This window comes from Oryctolagus cuniculus, chromosome 4, assembly GCF_964237555.1.
Source record: "Oryctolagus cuniculus chromosome 4, mOryCun1.1, whole genome shotgun sequence".
Classification (NCBI taxonomy): Eukaryota; Metazoa; Chordata; class Mammalia; order Lagomorpha; family Leporidae; genus Oryctolagus; species Oryctolagus cuniculus.
The window spans coordinates 150285027-150305146 of record NC_091435.1 but is presented as its reverse complement, the minus strand read 5'-3'; the positions used below and the strand labels follow the sequence as shown (position 1 = coordinate 150305146).

At 45.4% G+C, this 20120-nt stretch overlaps 2 protein-coding genes across 6 annotated transcripts in view; one reads left to right on the top strand and one right to left on the bottom strand.

The window, feature by feature from the left end:
- COL6A6 (collagen type VI alpha 6 chain) overlaps positions 1–8672 on the top strand; it is a 177466-nt gene extending 168794 nt beyond the window's left edge. For all 5 annotated transcript variants that reach the window (XM_070072824.1, XM_070072827.1, XM_070072823.1 and 2 more), the window contains one exon: positions 7003–8672. In XM_070072824.1, the coding sequence (XP_069928925.1) occupies positions 7003–7213 (211 nt within the window). In that variant the 3' untranslated portion in view covers positions 7214–8672. The remainder of the gene's footprint in view (positions 1–7002) is intronic.
- Positions 8673–8865: 193 nt separating this feature from the next.
- The window catches only part of PIK3R4 (phosphoinositide-3-kinase regulatory subunit 4), a 68989-nt gene continuing 57734 nt past the window's right edge, over positions 8866–20120 (bottom strand). The window contains exons 16-20 of the mRNA XM_002716186.5: positions 18149–18280; positions 11986–12086; positions 10314–10402; positions 9978–10086; positions 8866–9374 (exon numbers count right to left, since the gene is read on the bottom strand). Of these exons, the coding sequence (XP_002716232.1) occupies positions 9204–9374; positions 9978–10086; positions 10314–10402; positions 11986–12086; positions 18149–18280 (602 nt within the window). The 3' untranslated portion in view covers positions 8866–9203. The remainder of the gene's footprint in view (positions 9375–9977; positions 10087–10313; positions 10403–11985; positions 12087–18148; positions 18281–20120) is intronic.

Sequence of the window (20120 nt, the reverse complement as noted above, 5' to 3'; positions counted from 1 at the left end):
GCAAAACTAGAGAGGGTTTTTTTTTTTTTAATTTTATTTATTTATTTGAGAGGTAGAGTCACAGACAGTGAGAGGGAGAGAGAGAGAGAGAGGTCTTCCTTCCGTTGGTTCACTCCCTAGATGCCTGCAATAGCCAGAGCTGTGCCGATCTGAAGCCAGGAGCCAGAAGCCTCTTCCGGGTCTCCATGTGAGTGCAGGGGCCCAAGCACTTGGACCATCTTCTACTGCTTTCCCAGGCCATAGCGAGAGCTGGATGGGAAGAGGAGCAGCCGGGACTAGAACCAGCACCCATATGGGATGCCGGTGCTGTAGGCAAGGAGTTAACCTACTGTGCCACAGCGCTGACCCCAAAACTTGAGACTCTTGAGGGCAGACATGATAAAGAAAAATAAAAAGGAACTAACTACCAAAAATGTAAAGAGGAAATGAAACAAAAACGACAATATAATACATATTTTCAAAATAAACAAGAAAAAAACAATTTTTAATAAATCTCTGTTTATTCACTTGAAGGAGATACAGAGAGGGAGAGACACAGAGAGACCTTGTATCTGCTGGCTCACTCCCCAGATGGCTGCAACAGACAGGGCTAGGCCAGGCCAAAGCCAGGAGCTTCTTCCAGGTTTCCCACAAGGGTAGCAGGGGCCTAAGCCATCTGCTGCTGCTTTCCTCAGACCATTAGCAGGGAGCTGGATCAGAAGTGGAGCAGCTGAGACACAAACCAGTGCCTATGTGAGATGCTGGCATTACAGGTGGCAGCTTTACACACTACATCACTACACCAGCCCCCAAAACCAATTTTTTAAAGAGCAAGAAAGGACAAGTAACGGGCACAAAGTAGGATGGCAAGCCCAAGTCTGCCTTAAATACACTATACAATAAACATATGTAGATTGATGATGCCAGTTACAATCAGAGACATTGGTTCAGGAAACGAGTTCAAATCCATCTTCAGCTGGTTTCAAGAGACATATTTAAAGCACAAGGAAATGGAGAGACTTAAAATTATGGAAAAAATAGGCCAGGCACATATTTTTTAAAAGGCTGAGATAGCTATATTAATATTACATAAAATGTACTTTTAAAACAAAGCCATTTTGTGGGGCTAAAGAGGATAACTACACGATGACAAAGTGTTAAATCTGTGTAGAAGACGCGGCGATTCTAAATTTATAAGAGTCATGACAACCTTAAAATAGATCTTGTAGAAACTGAAAAACTACATGGAGGAGCTGCCACTGAGCTGGTGCTGGAATTAGAGGTGTCTGCACACCAGTAGTTCAGGCAGACAAAGATTAGTAAAGACATAAAGGACTTCAGCATAAGTAACAAACTTGATTTAACAGACACGTTTAGAGCTCTGCACAGAAAACGTACATGTGCATTCGGAGAACGTTAACAGCTGTGACACCGAGGTGGAGGAGCTTACGGGTGTTCGTTGCACTATTTTTAACTTGCAAAGCAAGTGTCCACAAAAATCTCTAAGAATTGTTGTCATACTGCCTGACCATGAGCAATTAGGTTAGGAGTTAGTGACATTTTTAAAATTTCATACATTTTTTTAAACTAAAATCACACTTCTAAATGATGGGGTAGAGACAATCATATTGAAAACTGTGATACTTAGAATTGTGTGATAAAATGCTTTATGTCAAAACTTGCAGGATGCAATAGAAGTCATGAATTAGAAAGTTAGAGCTAATTTAGAATTAAGTCTTAATTCTGTTACATCTTAAGTTGTTACAGAAAAAATAAGACTACAAAGAAGGAAAAGAACATAGAAATAGAATAATTAATAGTTTTTAACTCAAGATACACAGGAGATTATCAACAAAGGCAGAAGGTCGTTGTTCTGAAAGTTAATAATATACATACGGGGGCCAGCGCCGCAGCTCACTAGGCTAATCCTCTGCCTGCGGCGCCGGCACACCGGGTTCTAGTCCCGGCCGGGGTGCCGGATTCTGTCCCGGTTGCTCCTCTTCCAGTCCAGCTCTCTGTTGTGGCCCGGGAAGGCGGTGGAGGATGGCCCAAGTGCTTGGGCCCTGCACCCCATGGGAGACCAGGAGAAGCACCTGGCTCCTGCCTTCGGATCGGCGCAGCATGCCGGCTGCAGCGCACCGAACTTAGCGGCCATTTGAGGGGTGAACCAACGGAAAGGAAGACTTTTCTCTCTCTCTCTCTCTCTCTCACTGTCTAACTCTGCCTGTCAAAAAGTAATAATAATATGGGACCTGGCATTGTGGCACAGCAGGTAAAGCCGCCACCTGCAATGCCAGCATCCCATCTAGGTGCCAGTTTGAGATTTGGCTGCTCCACTTCTGATCCAGCTCCCTAATGGCCTGACTGCTTGGGCCCCTGATCCACATGGGAGACCTGAAAGAAACTCCTGGCTTCAGCCTGGCCAAACTCTGGCTGCTACAGCCATCTGGGGAGTGAACCAGCAGATGGAAGATTCTCTCTCTCTCTTTCAAATAAAGAAGTCTTCATTAAAAAAACATATATGTATATCTTTTGATATACAAGGATGCTTGGAAAACAATTAAAAAGAAGTTTATAATTACAAAAAATTTAATCCATGCAGTTTTTTCACAATATACATTTTCCATGAACTTTTATGAAAGATGTATGAATATTATATTTTTAAAAATTAGAAGCGAGATCTAGTAGTGTTGGGAGCAGTTCTTTATGTCTGTGGCATAAACCATCTGTACTAGAACACACTCACACACCCAGACACTGACACAAGAAAGGAAGTGCCAGCGCCAGGGGCTCACTCTGAGATGCCTTTGAAAGTGCAGCTGCTTTCTGTGTAGGGTGCATGTTGACTCTGACGTGGTAACCCGGGCTGTGGAGACACTCTAGCCCTGGCCCTGCTAGGAAGCCTCTGCCTGAGTGTGCGAGCCTGGGGAGCTGTCCAGCAGCAAGGACTTCTGAAGTCAAGCCTCAAACGGGCCAGCAGGTTCAGTTAGAAAAGAGAAGGGCGCCCCCTGCTGCGAGTGCCGGTCAGTTTGGAAGCGGCCGATAGGTGCTAGGCGTGCTGTGATCTTGCTGAGGTGGCACCGTGGACTTGGAGGACACATTGAAGCCGGTGCTAGTGCAGTGCTGTCTCGGAGGCAGGTGTGGGAGGTGCTGCAAGCTAGCCAGCTTCATGAGTGTGGGGCCCACGCCCTTGCACAGGGCCCTGCACTTGGGGTTTAGTGGTGTGTGGTCACCCTTCGTGTTGTTTTTGAATTTGTTTTCTAGTGAGGTCCACTGGGACAACACAGCACACAGTGAGGTGTGGGGTTTGGAGCCTTGTTCAGTCCTCACCCCACCTCCCAGAGCCTCTGCAGGACTTCTGGTTTTCTGAGCCCCGCCCCCCGCCGCCACCCGCCTTGCATGGCCTGGGCACAGGCATGCGAAGTCTGCGTCAGGGGTGCTCCCAGGCTTGGGACAGGAAGGCAGTGGCCGTCCACCCCAGCTGGCAGCACCACAGCACATTTGCCTTCTGATTTTTGGGGTTTTTTTTTGTTTGTTTTTAAGATTTGTTTATTTGAAAGGCAGCTACAGAGAGGCAGAGGCAGAGAGAGGTCGTCCATCTGCTGGTTCACTTCCCAAATGTCTGCAAACAGAATTGGGCTGATGGGAAGCCAGGAGCTTCCTCCGGGTCTCCCACGCGGGCGCAGGGGCCCAAGCACTTGGGCCACCTTCAACTGCTTTCCCAGGCCTCAGCAGGGCTGGATCAGAAGTGGAGCAGCCGGGTCTGGAACCAGCACCCACACGGAATGCGTGCACCACAGGTGGCAGCTTTACCCGCTACACTGCAGCGCTGGCCTCTGCCTTTTGGCTACTTCTAGGTAGGCACTCACTAGCAAACGGGTCATACTCCTGTTGGGAGGCCAGCGAAGGAAAGAAGGAACCTGGCATGACTTCTGGGGCGCTCGGAGGCTGGTGTGAGGAGGAACCTGAAAGCTGGCTTGCACACCAAGTCCTAGGGCAGAACCCCCACTGAGAGCCGGCTCTGTCCTGTGAGAATCTCCAGGCTGGGAGACGGGGCATTAAATGGCACATTCAAAGCCGCGGTATGTAGAGACCAAGAAAAAAAAGAGAAAAGGCTTTTCTTCTTTTTGACCTAGGAGTTCCAATTTTCCTTTTGGAATCCACACGTCATCTAGCCAGCCCTGACTGCAAGGGCAGATACAGGAGCCCGCCTCCACAATTAGACCACGGCACCCCCACCATGCTGTTTCCAGAACAATACGAGTGGGAGGAGGGGGTCCACAGGGCTCCAGCCCAAGTTTCTTCTCCCTTCTCTGAACTGCCCTCGGCATCCAGAGGCTCAGCAGCTCCTCCGTATCTGAAACAGTGAAGTGTCGGGAAATGGCTGGGGCATCAAGGAACTGAGCCGTGAAATCCATACCAGTGGCCATGACCTCCCTGATGGCACAACAGACTGGGCCTCCCTGAGCCTTCTCCAAGTGACCAGAGACTCTTGGAATGAAAGGTGACAAGCTACACAGCTGCTTCTGTCCCTGCCCGGAGGGAGGCAGAACTGAACACTGATGACCGGGTGGTGGGGAGGGGTGAGAATGCCCGCGAGGCAAGCTGTCGGGCCACAGAGATGACTTCCCAAGTCCTCAGAACCACCCTTGTAGGAATTCCATCATCGTGCTGTGAGACTCCGAGGAATACCTGCCGAAGCTGGTTCTACCGGACAGAAAAGAAAGGAACTGAATCAAAGTGCAAGCAACTGAGGCAAACAGATGGCCAGAGGGCGAAGCTTGGCAGCCTCTTGGGATCACCACTTAGAGCCACACAGAGAGAATCAAAGACACAAAGCCATGTGCGTGCGGCCTCATCCAGTCAGGGAGGCGTTTGTTCCAGACTGGAGCAGTGACAAGCCAGAGCCAGCACAATGCAATTGTAAAAAGGGGCACAACCACCAATGCCAGAGTAATGCATCTGCTGTAACTCTGCTTCCCAGAGCAGGGCTTCTGGACACAGACAATGAGCATTAAGAGAAAAGAACCCGGGAAACAGAAGCAGTCTCACCTGCATTTTCTACTCCAGTGCATCCAGCCAGTACAGCGGGCCAGGCTCCGACGCCTGCATGGATGGAGGCAGACCTACACTTAGCGTCACCCACCCCATCTTATCTAGAATTTGCCGCAAATTTCTTTCCAAAAGCTTTCCTGGAGCTGGGCACAACTTGCACACTGAATTGCCGATTCCATCTTTATCTCTGCCATGACCACCTATCCTTGGAGACTAGGAAAAGGAGAAACAAACTCTGCATGACTCAAAACAGGAAGATCAAATGCTTCTTATCAGATGCACTTCAAACACAAACCCCAGTGTATCAAGTGGTACAAAATGGAAATTCAAAGATAAAAAAATGATTTGAGAGGGGCAAAAAATCAGTCAAGCAATGAAACAGTTTTCAGTGCAACATTTTTTTTCCTTAACTTAGGAGGAGGAGTATGGCAAAGATAACTTGCCATAAAAGGAGAGGAAAGGCTCCAATGGGGCAAAGGGATGGCGCGAAAAATCAGGTATAGGTAAAAGAGAGGCAAGCCATAAAACCAGAGTGCCTCCAACCCAGGAGGTGCCTTCTCAACGCAGCGAGTCTGTGTTCGAGCCACACACACTACTGATTGTTATGGGGAACTGACTCCCTAGTATTCAATCTGGAAATCGGAAAATACAGGGGAGGGCAAAAACAGGGAGAGGCGTGAGGAAACTGTGTGTGTACTGAAATTTAGCCAGGGCTCCCGTTCTTTACAACCGCAGTTTGCTGATGAGCTTAGTACATCGCTGCTAGCACTAAGGAAAGTGAAGTCAGACTGGTTTTGAGTTTCAGAATCCCAGACTACACATGTAGGACATACGCTCTGAAGCTTTGGGGGTCTATGTAACCAGACTTGGTTTCCTCAACATTTGGTTGTTTCCTTTTCCAATGCATGACAGATGAAAGAAAAATGAGGTGGTAGAGAGGTTGCATGTGTGTGTGTGTGTGTGTGTGTGGGAGAAATGACTAACTTAATTTAACTAAAACCTATTTTATAGCTTTCAATGTAGTTGTTTTCTAAATATTGCTGGTTTTGTGAGGTCAGATTTTATAGCTAGTGAAAGCAAAACAAGAAAATGAAGAAATGGAGATTTTGGTGTACTGCCACTGTTCTTGTCTGAACATTAAAAAGGCAGAGTTAGGGAAAGATGGAGGGATATTGTCTATCAATTGGTTCACTCCCCCAAATGGCAACAATGGCCAGGGCTGGACCAGGCCAGGCCAGACCAGAGCCAAGAGCTTCTTCCAGGTCTTCCACGTGAGTAGCAGGGGCCCAAATACTAGGGCCATCCTCTTCTGCTTTTCCCAGACCATTAGCAGGGAGTTGGACTGAAGTGGAGCAGTCAGAACTTGAACTGGCACCCACTGGAGATGTTTGCATTGCAAGCAGTGGCTTCACTCACTGCACCACAACACCAGGCCCATGGGTGGCATACATGTAACTTACTAAGTATCTATCATGTGCTGAGAATTCTGGGTTCCTGGGATAACTGTGGTGAATAGACAAGTTCTCACGAAACTTATTTTCTAAGTGGGTAGAAGAATAGAAAATAAGAATGTTTACAGTAAAAAAATAAATAAAAATTCATTACACTTACAAGTGTAATGGATTAAAAACATACTACACTGAATGGCACGGGAAGTGGAATTGGGAGCCTCTAAATAGACGTGGGTGGGTGACGAGGGCGTCTGAACCAGGACAGCCAGATGAGGACCTGAGTAGAGAAAAAGAAACTTTGCTGTTGAGATCAGGCCTACTTACACACTGACACGGTGTCTCATTCGTCAGCTTCTGCTACACGGGCCAGTGTGAATCCCCAGTGGAATAATAAACTGCCCTGAAGGATGCAACAGTGATAGGTGCAGCAGTTAATTCAGGAATAAAGGTTACTATGCAACCTGTGGTAAAGTTAAACGGCATTTAACTTCCAAATGTTCTTTTCTTTGTTGTGTAGCTTTGTTCCTGGACCACATAAACTTGTTCTCAAAGAAGACACATTACTGAAGACAAGATTCTTTCAAAATAAAAAATATTTTTCAAGAGTTACAAGAGGTGGCAGAGACGCTGCTATTCAAAATTTTACCAGAAATACATCCTATAACTTTCCAACTGGAAGAAGGGGGATAAAAGGCACTCCCGGACAACATGATAAAGGAAGTGCGTGAGCAACTTAATCTTGGGAAGCATCGGTCGGACTCTGGACTGCAACAGCTGACCGTACTGCCGGAACTGCGGGGTTCGATCTGGATATCTGCCTGTGTCTGGAGGTCCATTCTGGAAGGCTGATCAAGCTTGTACAGTCAACTTGACCCCCTGTACTCACTGGGACTAAGATATATCGTGCCCATTTATTTGATCACTCCCGACAATTCTAGCACTCTTAAGCCTGCCTCAAGAACTGTTTTCCATTAGAAGATGGGAGAATGCAAAAAGTGTTCTGAAAAGTCTAATGAATATAAGTTTTGAAGGTAAATTTTACAGAGTCTATGCATGTATGGCTGTGGGCCAATTTTAATTCTTGTGACTGTAGGCCTACAAACATTTTCTGAAAACCAAGCCTTCTTTCTTAATTTAGTACTGTTTAACATTCACTTGTTTAACCGAAGGTATTTTCATGTGTGGGCTATTCTGGTGTCCACATTAGACCCACACTGTTTGTCCTGTGTGTGAAATCTGCCCTTTCCTGACTCCTCTACCTAGACACACAGCTGAGTGTGACTAGTTCTGACAGGCTTGTGCTGGAGGTTCCCTCCAGTACTCTGCTTGGAATGGTGAGAAGCAGAGGGTAATTTTCTCCAGCTTTAAATCCTCCAAACTCATATATAGATGCTGGGTTTGGAAAGTATAAGAAAAGCATGAATGTTTAATATGCAAACCCATATCAGGTTGCAAAGATGCACAAGAGAGCAGAGTAAGTGAAAGCAAGAAAATTCTGTCCCCTCATCCCCATCCAGGTTTTACTCTTACGATGAACACGACAGTTTTCAACAACTTGATAGCAAAGCAGCATTTTTTATTTCTGACCCCATATTTGGACCTCACATCAGCCTAAGAGTGAGCTGCAGAACTGGCAGCAATGACCCTGCTGGGAAGGACGTCTCTCCCTTGGGGAAGGGAGGGAAGCCCTGCATGGGTGCGTGGGGCAGACGGTTATTAACACCCAAGACCAGTTCAAATCTGCATGCAGACTTTACCTCTGTTCCTAAAGCCTGAGAAGAACAGCACGTACCGTGTTTTCTGAACTACTACTGCCAACCTTACACAGGCAGCTCCCAGGGTGCTAGAGCAGCAGGAAGCCCAAGGAATTACATGATCTATTCATACTCAGGAGTAACACAGCAAGTTTCTTCAGCTAACTGGTGCTTCGGGCTTCAGGAAAAATGTATGTTTCAAGTACAGGACATCAATAAGCAATAACTTAAGAGGTATTTTAATAAAAGGGATTTTTCTGGTTAACTTTGGATTAAGCACAAACACATTTCTGTTTATGGCTGGAAATATTTTTAAAACAGTATTTGTTTTAAGTTGAATGTAAAGTTGAATGACTGGCACTTCCTAACAGTGTTGTTGTTTACCTGTCTTGCACCACAACTGAGATGTAATTAAAGAAATGTAGAAAATCAATTCTAGAGTAGTCCTCAACGAGTGGTATGCTCCCTACACTCAGGTTATCCATGGCCTTGTTCTGTCACTGATTCCTTGTGACATGGAGACCATTTCTTTACCTCAGAACAAAGGTTGCTGGAGAGTTCATTCCTCTGCTAAATCTGTTAAAAATAGGACCCAAAACAAAGAAAAAACTCTTGGAATGCCTTAATATGGTTTACCACATTTTTAATAACAAAAACATGTTTACATTATAATAGCTTTACAACCATCTTCTTCAATACAAAATAAACCGAGACCATAACCATCTTCACATTTCTCACCTCCATTGCATACATATACAATAAAACATCCAGGTTATTGTCTGGCTGATTCTTACAGAGAAGTGCACAAGTAGATAAGCCAAGTACCACTTCCATACCCACCTGGATGTAGAACCACAATTTTGAATTAAACGAATCTGTTCTCCCTTCTGTTCTCTAGAAGTACCTTTTCTCGAGTTACAGTCTATTTATAACTTAATTACAGTTTACACAAATCAGCAGGTTCTTATTTCCACACCTTCACAATCCCATCTCTGGAGGCAGTGACGATGAAGCCCTGTGTTGTCTGGAACGTGGCAACATCCGTGATGATGTCGTGATGTCCCACCGGCAGAGACTCTGGCCCTCTTCGAGGGGCGTCGTCACTCGGCCCTACCTTCTGCTTATTCTGGATTTCCTGTTTGATGGTTAATTCAGACACGTTAAAAGTCTGTCCCACATGCTACCTTTCATCAGTATTCTTACTTCTAGGGTATGTTGTGTTTAAGTCAGCACCTCTGGTGAAACAGTTGTGCTGTCAAAAATACACTGAGCAAAAAGGAGTATCCAAAATGACATTCTGGTCTTCTAGTCACTGGGTTCCATGGATAGAAAGTATAGAAAATTTATACAGAGGCCAACACTCTGGTGTTATCAACCTTTGGCAACATCAAAAACAAAAAGGGAAAAAAATGGAGAATTCTAGTATTTCCAGTGTTCACTGGAATTTGCCATGAAAGAAGCGTTCTGTCAGGGACATTATCTCATTTGGAATTTTTTCCTAAGAACGGAATCCCAAGAGTCACGTTTGAATCCATTTTATGCTATGTTGCATAATGAGGCAACCTGTCCAAGATCATACAGCTAACTTTCTTATTTGTAAAAGTTAAATAATGAAAATACTTCTTATCAAGTTAGAAAAATGCAATAAAAAATAAACATATTCTATAAATTCAAAATACTGCCACTCCTAGCCAAAATTATTTTTATGGCTCCAAAACCGAAAACCAGACTACTGTACCTGAACAACTTCTGTCCCTTCAATTATCTTCCTGTAGTAGGACACAGATGGGGAACTACTGCCTCCTGCCACAACATAGGACCTTTCTGGGTAAGCCAAGTCCCAAAACCTAGAGAAGAAGAAATAAATGGAGACAATTGCCACAAGATAATGGACAGAACCAATAATTGTTGGCTTACATGCGTGAATGCATTATTTTCAAGAGCTAATGGAATGCCATTAGTTACAAATAAAGTGCAGTGCCACCAATAGGTGTTAACACCTCATGTAACACAGCACCCGTGCCCGCTTTATCATCTCCCTCCTGACTATTAACGGTTCTGTGAGACACCATACCTTATTTTCATGTCTGAGCCAGCTGTTAGCAGGATAGGATTTCCATCTGCAGGACTACAGTAGATCCCATGGACACTGTGAGGAGAAGGCTTAAAAGAAATATGGAGTCAAACAGAAAACATCAACATATTCAAAATGATGGTTTCATTTCTAAAGAAATTAACTGCTGGGGCCCACATTGGGGCTCCGCAGGTTAAGCCACCACCTGGGACACTGGCATCCCATTTGGGTGGTTTCAGTCCCAGCTTTCCACTTCCAGTCCAGTTCTCTGCTATTTGCCTGGGAAAGCAGCAGTAAGTGGCCCAAGTACTTGGGCTCTTACCACCAAGTAGGAGACCCAGATGGAGTTCCAGGCTCTTGGCTTCAGCCTGGCCCAGCCCTGGCCATTGCAGCCGTTTGGGGAATGAATTGGCAGATGGAACATCTCCCTCTGTCTGTCTGGCTCTTCATTTCAAATAAAAAGATGTTTAAAATAATAACGTCAGGGCCGGCGCCGCGGCTCACTAGGCTAATCCTCCGCCTAGCGGCGCCAGCACACTGGGTTCTAGTCCCGGTCGGGGCGCCGGATTCTGTCCCGGTTGCCCCTCTTCCAGGCCAGCTCTCTGCTGTGGCCCGGGAGTGCAGTGGAGGATGGCCCAGGTGCTTGGGCCCTGCACCCCATGGGAGACCAGGAAAAGCACCTGGCTCCTGGCTCCTGGCTCCTGCCATCGGATCAGCGCGGTGCGCCGGCCGCAGCGCGCCGGCCGCGGCGGCCATTGGAGGGTGAACCAACGGCAAAAGGAAGACCTTTCTCTCTGTCTCTCTCTCTCACTGTCCACTCTGCCTGTCAAAAAAAAAATAATAATTAAAAAAAATAATAATAATAACGTCAGTAGCTTTATAGGTACCTGGTTACCTAAGAAATGAGAAGCCAGTTATGTATGTCATATCCACTTCTTTGAGACTTTAAAATATATTTTCTTTGTATCATTCTGAATATAGTAGCATACATAACCTGCTCAGATTATCTGAAAATTCGTATTTAGGATGACTGGGCAAGACCCCCAACTAAAGGGGGAAAAAAATCTCTTTTGTCCCAGTAAAGTACCCTTGGCATTAAGAACAAAAGTCCAGATGCTCCTAGATTTACGACAGGGTTACATCCTGCTGAACCCCTAAGTTAAAAATACATGTAATACACCTAGCCTAGAGTATCCACTGTTTCCTCTCACGATCATGTGACTTACTGAGAGCTGCTGCCCAGCATCACCAGAGTAATGAAAGATCAGAACTGGATGAATGGCTCCTTCATACACATCATAAGACAGAGAAATCGTTAAGTTGAACTGCTCTAAGCTGGGATCATCTGTATACGTCAGAGGGTCATATTCCATTTTTTAATGATCTAAACTTATTTTGGGCTTTTCCAAGTTAACTGAGATCTGACTGGGGTTCCAAAGAGAACTCGCGAGGCTTTTAGAACTAACCAAAACACTTACTGAAGCAGACACTAGCAAGTTTAAGGAACTGGAAAACACCCAAGCAACAATCAGTGACCACAGAATAACTTCATAGTGAAAACCCAAACTTTACCATAACCCAGAAGTCCAACAAACACCATGTTTGATAAAATGCAAAAATGTTTAGAATTTCTGAAAATAATTTCATCCTCTACAGTAAAAATGAAGCAAACCTGTAACTCTGAGAGTGGCGGTGCACTGCTGGCCCAGAGAGTAAATCTTCTGTCACCAGTCTCCATGTCCCACATGGACACTTCGTTGTTACCCTGAACAGCTAGGGGAGACAAAGGCCAGAACCATTAATTTGGCTATCAGAGCTCTCACACCTTGGTAGGTCATGCCAGTCAGCCTACACCCACTCCGATTCCCCCCATCCTGCAAGAAATGCCAACTAGTGCTTGAATCATGACGGCTGCCAGACCCAAACAGTGCAAAGAAGAGTTTAATATCCCAACAGAAAATATTCACTTCTCTAAGAAGTGAAGAGAACCGTGGGGTGGAAAGATGAGTCAGAGAACGAGCTTGCCCTGAGCCGCAGCCTTCTCCCTTCTACAACTGAGAAGTAGAGAAGAAATTGGTGAAGTATGAGAAAATCAGAGCAAAAAGGAAGGAGGGAAAGGATCCCGTGCAGTGGGTGAGGGTCAAGGGCACTCTGTGGAATGATGTTGTGGGTGGAACTGAAAAGGCAAGTGAAGGTGAGCAGACGAGGCACGAGAAAGAACACAATGGACCTGCCCTGCCTGAGGCACACCTGACTGGAGGAGAGGCAGATCACAGGCCTGAGACCCTGCTCCTCAGCTGCTGTTCAACAGGGGAGTGGCTTCTTCAATATATAAAATACCAGGCTGCTTTCAATTTTTAATATTTACTGAACAGTAACAATTATTGGGGGCTATCATTGTCCTTGGCATTGAAGGACAGATGACAAAGTAGAAGAATCCCCTGCTTCATAGAACTTCCCACTATAAAGTGAAGACAACAGACAAATGCAAAGGCTCTGAAGCAGGAGCGTGCTTGACTAAAGGAACAAGTCGTGGCTGGAGACTGAGTGAGAAAGGCCACAGTGCTGGTTACTCTCCATTGGCCATCCTGCAGCTGTTCCGTGTGAGCCACATCAACAGGTCTCATAGCCTCTGCTAGCTGAGTTCCGCATGGTGGAGGCTAAGTAACGGCCCCCAAAGAAATCCACATCCTACTCCCTGGAACCTGTGAATGTTACCTTGCATGGCAAAACGTGTGTATGTAAATAAACTAAGGACTCTGAGATGAGAGATTATTCTGGATTATTTAGGTAGGCCTAAATGCAATCACAAGCATCCTTATGATAGAGGCAGATCTGACAGCAAAGGCAGGAGGTAGTAACAATGATGTAAGATGCTCCACTCCGCCTCTGAGGATGAAGAAGGCACCATGAGCCAGGGTACACAGCTCAAGGAGCAGGAGAATGTAAGGAAACAGACTCTCCCAGCAGCTTCCAGAGGGCGTGTGGTCCCACTGCCAGCTTGATACTGGAACACAAAACCCATTTCGGACTTCTGGCCTTCAGAATCATTAGGGTATAAATCTGCATAGTTTTTTTTTCTTTTAAATGTTTCTGGATTTTTTTTCTTTTTTTAAAAACTTTCATTTAATAAATATAAATTTCAGAAGTACAACTTTTGGATTATAGCAGCTTTTCCCCCCATAACCATGCTCCCAAATGCAAACCATCCCATCTCCTACTCCCTCTCCCATCCCATTCTTCATTAAGATTCATTTTTAATTATCTTTATAAACAGAAGATCAACTGAGTATATACTAATTAAAGATTTCAACAGACTGCACCCACACAGACACACAAAGTATAAAGTATTGTTTGAAGACTAGTTTTACTGTTAATTCGCATAGTACAACAAATTAAGGACAGAGATCCTACATGGGGAGTAAGTGCACAGTGACTCCCATTGTTGATTTAACAATTGACACTCTTATTTATGATATCAGTAATCACCCAAGGCTCTTGTCATGAGCTGCCAAGGCTATGGAAGCCTCTTGAGTTTACAAACTCTGACCTTATTTAGACAAGGCCATAATCAAAGTGCAAGTTCTCTCCCTCCCTTCAGAGAAAGGTACCTCCTTCTCTGATGGCCCGTTCTTTCCGCTGGGATCTCACTCACAGAGATCTTTCATTTAGTTTGTTTTTTTTTTTTTTTTTTTTTTTTTTTGCCACAGTGTCTTGGTTTTCCATGCCTGAGAAACTCTCATGGACTTTTTAGCTGGATCCAAATGCCTGAAGGGCTGAATCTGAGGCCAGAGTGCTGTTTAGGGCATCTGCCATTCTATGAGTCTCCTGTATATCCTACTTCCCATGCTGGATCACTCGCTCCTTTTTAATTCTATCAGTTATTATTAGTAGACACTAGTCTTGTTTATGTGATCCCTTTGAAACTTAATCCTATCTTTAAGATCAATTATGAACTTAAACTGATCACTTTAATTAGTAAGATGGCATTGGTACATGCCAACTTAATGGGATTTGGAATCCCATGCATGTTTCTAACTCTACCATTAGGTATAGTTTTAAGCCACCAAATTTAAGTTGTTACAGCGGTCTTGGGAAGCTAATACACTCCTAGCAAGGAGCCCCCGAAGATAAAAGAGTGAAGAAAGCCAAGTCAGCATGCTCAGGCAGGCTGTATCCCTACCTCAGTCAGTGCTCCTCTGCCTTCTCTAGCCAATTTTGTTCCAAATCCCAGGAGCCACCCTCCTCCTGCCTTCTACAACTACTCTGACCAGTCCTATATTACTGCACTACCTTTTGTGGTACCCTTACATCTTTGTACACAGTTCCTCTGAAAATAAATGCTCTTTAAGTTATCCTACCTTTTGCTGTTGGAATCTTGGCTGACAAGGAAGATCAGAGATGGCAAGGAAGTAGACCCATAAAGCCCTCTGGGCCACAGTGAGGAGCGTGGCTGTTACCTAGAACAAGAAGCCACTGGCGGGTGCTGAGCAGAAGAGAAACAGCAGCAGGGACTTAAGAGAACATTGCATTAACAGGGGCAAGGGATCATAGTGGTTTGAAGTAAGACACTGACAGAATTAGTTTAAAAATAGTCAAATTCTGAATATATTTTAAGATAAGCATGCGACTAGATGAGATCACACAGAGAACCAGTATAAACAGAAAGAAAGACCACAGCATGAACCCTGACATGGGCAACATTTTAAAAGTTGAGATGGTGAAAAACTAACAGATCAAGAAGTCTAAGAGCCAAGAGAAAGGTCCTTAAAACCAGGTTTACTATTTCAAAGAGATGGAAATGATGAACTGGCCAAATGATAAGTCAAGTAAGAAGGGGTCAGGGCCAACGTCCTGGTGTAGTGGGTAAAGCTGCTGCCTGTGACATTGGCATCCTGTATGGGCTCTGGTTTTTGTCCCAGCGGCTCAGCTTTCCAATCCAGTTCCTGCTAATGCACCTGGGAAGGCAGCAGAAGACGGACCAAGTGCTTGGGCCCCTGTGCCCATGTAGGAGATCCAGAGGAAGCTACTTGCTTCAACCTGGACTAGCTCTGGCTGTTGTGGCCATTTCGGGAATCACCAGCTGATGGTGGAGCTCTCTCTGTCTCTCCCTTTAACTCTGCTGTCAAATCTATCTATCTATCTATCTATCTATCTATCTATCTATCTATCTATCTATCTTTAAAAAAGAAGGGCTCATCTTCCTTCCAGGGATTCCATGGCTTGGATGCACGTTCTCTCGCATTTCCATGTAGACTTTCCACCAGCGGGAATCTCCCCGGTGTCTTTGCTTTGGATACACAGGGCTTCTCCCTCGGGTAGCAGAAGGCAGCTGGAGAGGGTGGGTGGGCCTGGTCCCAGCTCGCCCCCGGCCCTGCGACCCTCTTGGCAAGTCAGCAGGTTCAATACGGACTGACAAGACGAAAAGGATTTTTTGTTATTCTTAAATGAAATAGCAAGGAGCTCCTTGGGAGCATGTGTTTTGAGTAACCACAGGTAATGGATGCTACGAGTATAAATGGATTAACTACCTCAATCCTTACAGTCAGACTGGAAGCTGAGGGCAGGGACTCGTGCGTCAGGGTATGGATCCCAGCCGGAAGTGAATTTGAAGCTTGTGCCACGAAAGATTTGTCCTCGGGGGACAGACAGGCCTGCCAGGACCCCCACTCAGGTTGGGTCCGGGGCGGGGGGGTGCTTCCGGCCCCCACCCCTGACCTTCCTTGCCTATGTTCTGCCCCGTCAGCTCTCACTGCTACAGCCATGTTGGACCAGATGGTGAGGAAAGGCGTAGCCGCCCCCTTCCCAGAGGGGCTGCGCAGGCTGGGGCTGGGGTCTGGGCCTGGCCTGGTGCCCATCACTCGGCCCCAACATCAGGAAGCTAGGGGGGCAGAGCTGAGACCTTTTTCAGCCGTGTCTTTGGGGTCCCCCGCCTCCCCCATGGCCCCCCCACCATCTTCAGCGGGACGGCTGACTCGAGGGCTCAGAAGGTGGTCCGAGGTCCCGGCCTCCGCCGCACGCAGGTGTCTTGGTAGTGGGGCAGCGTCACCGGGCGAAGCCGGCCCCTCCCCACCCGCTGATGGACCTCCTCCTAGAAGCCCCATTTCACTTTGTTTTATCTACCTCTTAGCAGGCAACAGAGATGAATTAGTAGTGGCAACTCCACTTGCTTAGGTTAGGGGGGGAAAAGATGTCTTTTTCCAAAGGAAAAAAAAAGTTACCTTAAAAATACTTTCCAAAAAACTACAAAAAAAAATTTTTTTTTTTTTTTTTGATAAAAAGAGGGAGATATTTTCCAGTGACCACTGGATTGTTTTAATTTCCCAAACTTTACCTTTTTTTTCCCCCATAATGAAGTTTCACTCTTTGGCGATTTTCTTCACATGTTTAAGATAATGCTCTAGCTGTTCCAACAGGTACACCTGTCACTCTGTCCCCTTGGCTCATCTCACCCGTACCCCATTCCAAGGAGCCCTACCTGGACCCCTCACCTCCTCCCCCTCCCAGCCAGGTGACTTCCGGGGGCTTCACCAGGGACGAAGGCGTGTGTGTATGTGTGTGTCGTGGGCACTGACGTCTGGACCCTGCACTGCCTCCGGAGGGGCTGGGGGACCCCTTGTAACATTTCTGTGTGGATTTCCTGGAAGCCACTGCTACGGGAGGGTGTTCGGAATGAATTTCAGCAGCTCATGAGTTGGCATAATGAACGAACCACCTCTGTTTTTGTGTGAGTTCTCACTCTTTTTCCAGAATCTGCAGCCAGAATGTGTCACAAGAGCCGCTTTCCTGATGTCGGGTGGGTTGGTGTGCATCTCCTCCCGACGCGGGAGAGTGATGGGTGTATTTTTATGAATGGGGGGGGGGGGGCCCTGAGCACTCCCTCGTGTGACTTGTGATTTTCAGAACGAGTGCTACCTTACTCTGTAATCGCGATAACTTTGAAAACTGTACATGACTGGAAATCTGCCAGCCACCGCCACCCCAATTCTGATTGTACCTCTCCTCCCTGCCTTGAGTCTGTTCTGTGCTTGTCTGGGGGGTGGGGCAGCTGGCTCTGACCTTCGCAGGGCACACCCTCCGCTTCTCTTCCCCGTGACAAACCACTGCATTCCGCTGTTTCAATTTCAAAATAAAAGGAAACTTATATTCAAAAAAAATTTTTAAAAAAGAAAAAAGAAAAAAGAAGGGCTCAATAATGGCCACTGATTGCAACAATGTGGTGACTGTGACAGCAGCAGTGATGACATGGACCATTTGTGTGAGAAGGGACTGTGAAGAGCTTATAGGGAACAGGACCAACAAGGAAACACAAAGATTAAAAGAGCTATTATTTACCAATATTAACTGTATGCCAAACTATGCTGTACACATTTTATCTCAAATTCTTACAACTCTACGTGATAAGGCTTTAAAATCACCTTTTTCAGAAACAAAAAGTCAGTTTCAAGTCCTTACTCAGGTATCTCACCCAAGAATCCATACAAGAAAATTTGGGTTCTCAATAAGGGAAGGGAAATCATCAAGAAATACAATGGAAAGAGATCAACAAGAGATGGTAACTGGGAAGGATGTATCAAGGTCTCTAACCTAGATTACCAGGAAGATGATGGCAGCTTTACCAAATCCAGAACAGAAGCTGGTGGTGGTCCCTTTAAGATCATACTTGGTCATAAAGATGACAGTGAGATGTCAGTGGTGGGGACTTCCATTATCAGAACAGAAGCATTCAGTTCACATGTCAAATAAAAACCCTAAAACCAACAGTCTTGGCCGCAGGATATAATGTTCTTTTCAACAAAATCCCCCAACACAAGAAAGCCAGCCATCCATTTTACCTGCAATCACCCAGGACTGATACAGGGGGTGCATTGAGAGGCGCCTGATCCGAGCCCTGGAAGGATGACAGTGACTGGAAATGGGCAACTGGAACCTCATGTCCCAACAAGCCATGGTTCCACTGCTTGTACCTTGAAGAGAAAAAACACAAAATGGTCATCATGCACATCCACTGCATTTATACCAATGGCAAACAGCATTAGCTTTCTCAGACGGCATTTTATACTGCCTTAGTCTCTTAGAAAATTTTGTTCTCATGAAGCTATCTCCCCAATTTCAAACAGCATCTCTAGTTGTTAAGTAAGACACATAAAGTGCTTACCAACGCTATTACAATGGTATCTAGTGAATATAAACTGAAAATGAATAATCCATTAATTACATAAGCTCTTATTAATTGCCAAAGGCACCCACAAACACAGAGCTTTAAAGCAGATAGAAATTGGATTTGGTAGTCAGAATGTTCAGCCTGCTATAAATAACGAGAGGTTTTACTGGCACTCAGTGATCATTTACCAACCTCAAAGTCATAGCAGCTTTGTAGTATCATCAGATTCCAACCACTTCCATTTGTCCTTTTCTCTAGAGCATTATGGAGTCAGGTACAGATGACCAGTCACAGCAGAAGGCTAAGTGCCTACGCATCTTCCTGTGACAACTTAAACCCTACAAAGACGCCCCTCTGTCCTAAGAATAATGCCTGTTCTAACACTGAAGCGCTGACTGTGACACAGGCAGAGCGTACATTCTTGGACTGGTATCCAATCCCAGTGGAAAGACTGGGGGCGAGGAGCAAAAGGGGCCCCTGAGCCTCTCTGCTTGTCACTCTGCCCACTCCCGGACCATATCTCAAACAGCCACAGACATCACCAGTGCAGTATGCTAACTTGCCGAGTGTGTGCTACTAGTCTCCTAGGTCTGGGGTTACATTTTCTGTCCCTGTGCCGTGTATTCACACAGAAGACAAAAAAACTGCCTTCTGCATAAATCATGTAAAAATAATAAAGGGGTTTCGCAATGTCACAAATACAAGCAAGATCTAAAGACCTAACTTTGAGCACAGACCATAACTCCTCTGAAAAAGCATGACACGTGGAAAAGAGCTAAGGTGTGGTAGTTTCTCAAGGGACAAGTTCAAAGCACCATGGGGTGAAAGAGGTGAAACTCGAAACAGAGGAAAGAGGAGGAAGATGGATGGCGAAAGGTGCGATGCTGACCCAAGGCTACACAGTTTCAGACAGGAGGCACGAGCTTTAGTGAACTGCACAGGACAAGGACTACAGTAATGATGCACTGTGTGTTTCAAAACTGCTAGGAAGAGTAGATGATAAACGTTTTTACCACAAAGAAGTCTATGGAGTGATTTCCTAATTAAGTTGCTTTAAATCAGTCTACAATATAAATATGTAATAATACATCACATTGTACTCCATAAATATATACAGGTATGTAGGTACTTCAAAAAGTTTGTAGAAAAGAATGAAAAGAAAGTACTTTCTGGTGCAATAAAAACTGAAATCTAGGCAATTTTTTCATAATATGCATTTTCCATGAACTTTTTAAAAATAAAACTCAGTTTAAAAAATAAAAGTCTCAATATTGAGTATACCTGAGTTAAAGGGAAATATATACCCTAAAAAGACTTATTTGCAGGGCCAGTGCTGTGGTGTAGTGGGCTAAGCTTTTGCCTGCAGTACCGGCATCCCATAAGGGTGCTGGTTGGTGTCCTAGCTGCTCCTCTTCTGATCCAGCTCTCTGCTGTGGCCTGGGAAAGCAGAAGATGCAAGTACTTGGGCCCCTGCAGCCTCATGGGGGACCAGAGGAAGCTCCTGGCTCCTGGCTTCCGATTGGCCCAGCTCTGGCCATTGTAGCCATTTGGGAAGTGAACCAGCAGATGGAAGGCCTTTCTCTCTGTGTGTAACTCTACCTCTCAAATAAATAAAATCTTTTAATAAAACAAAAAAACCTATT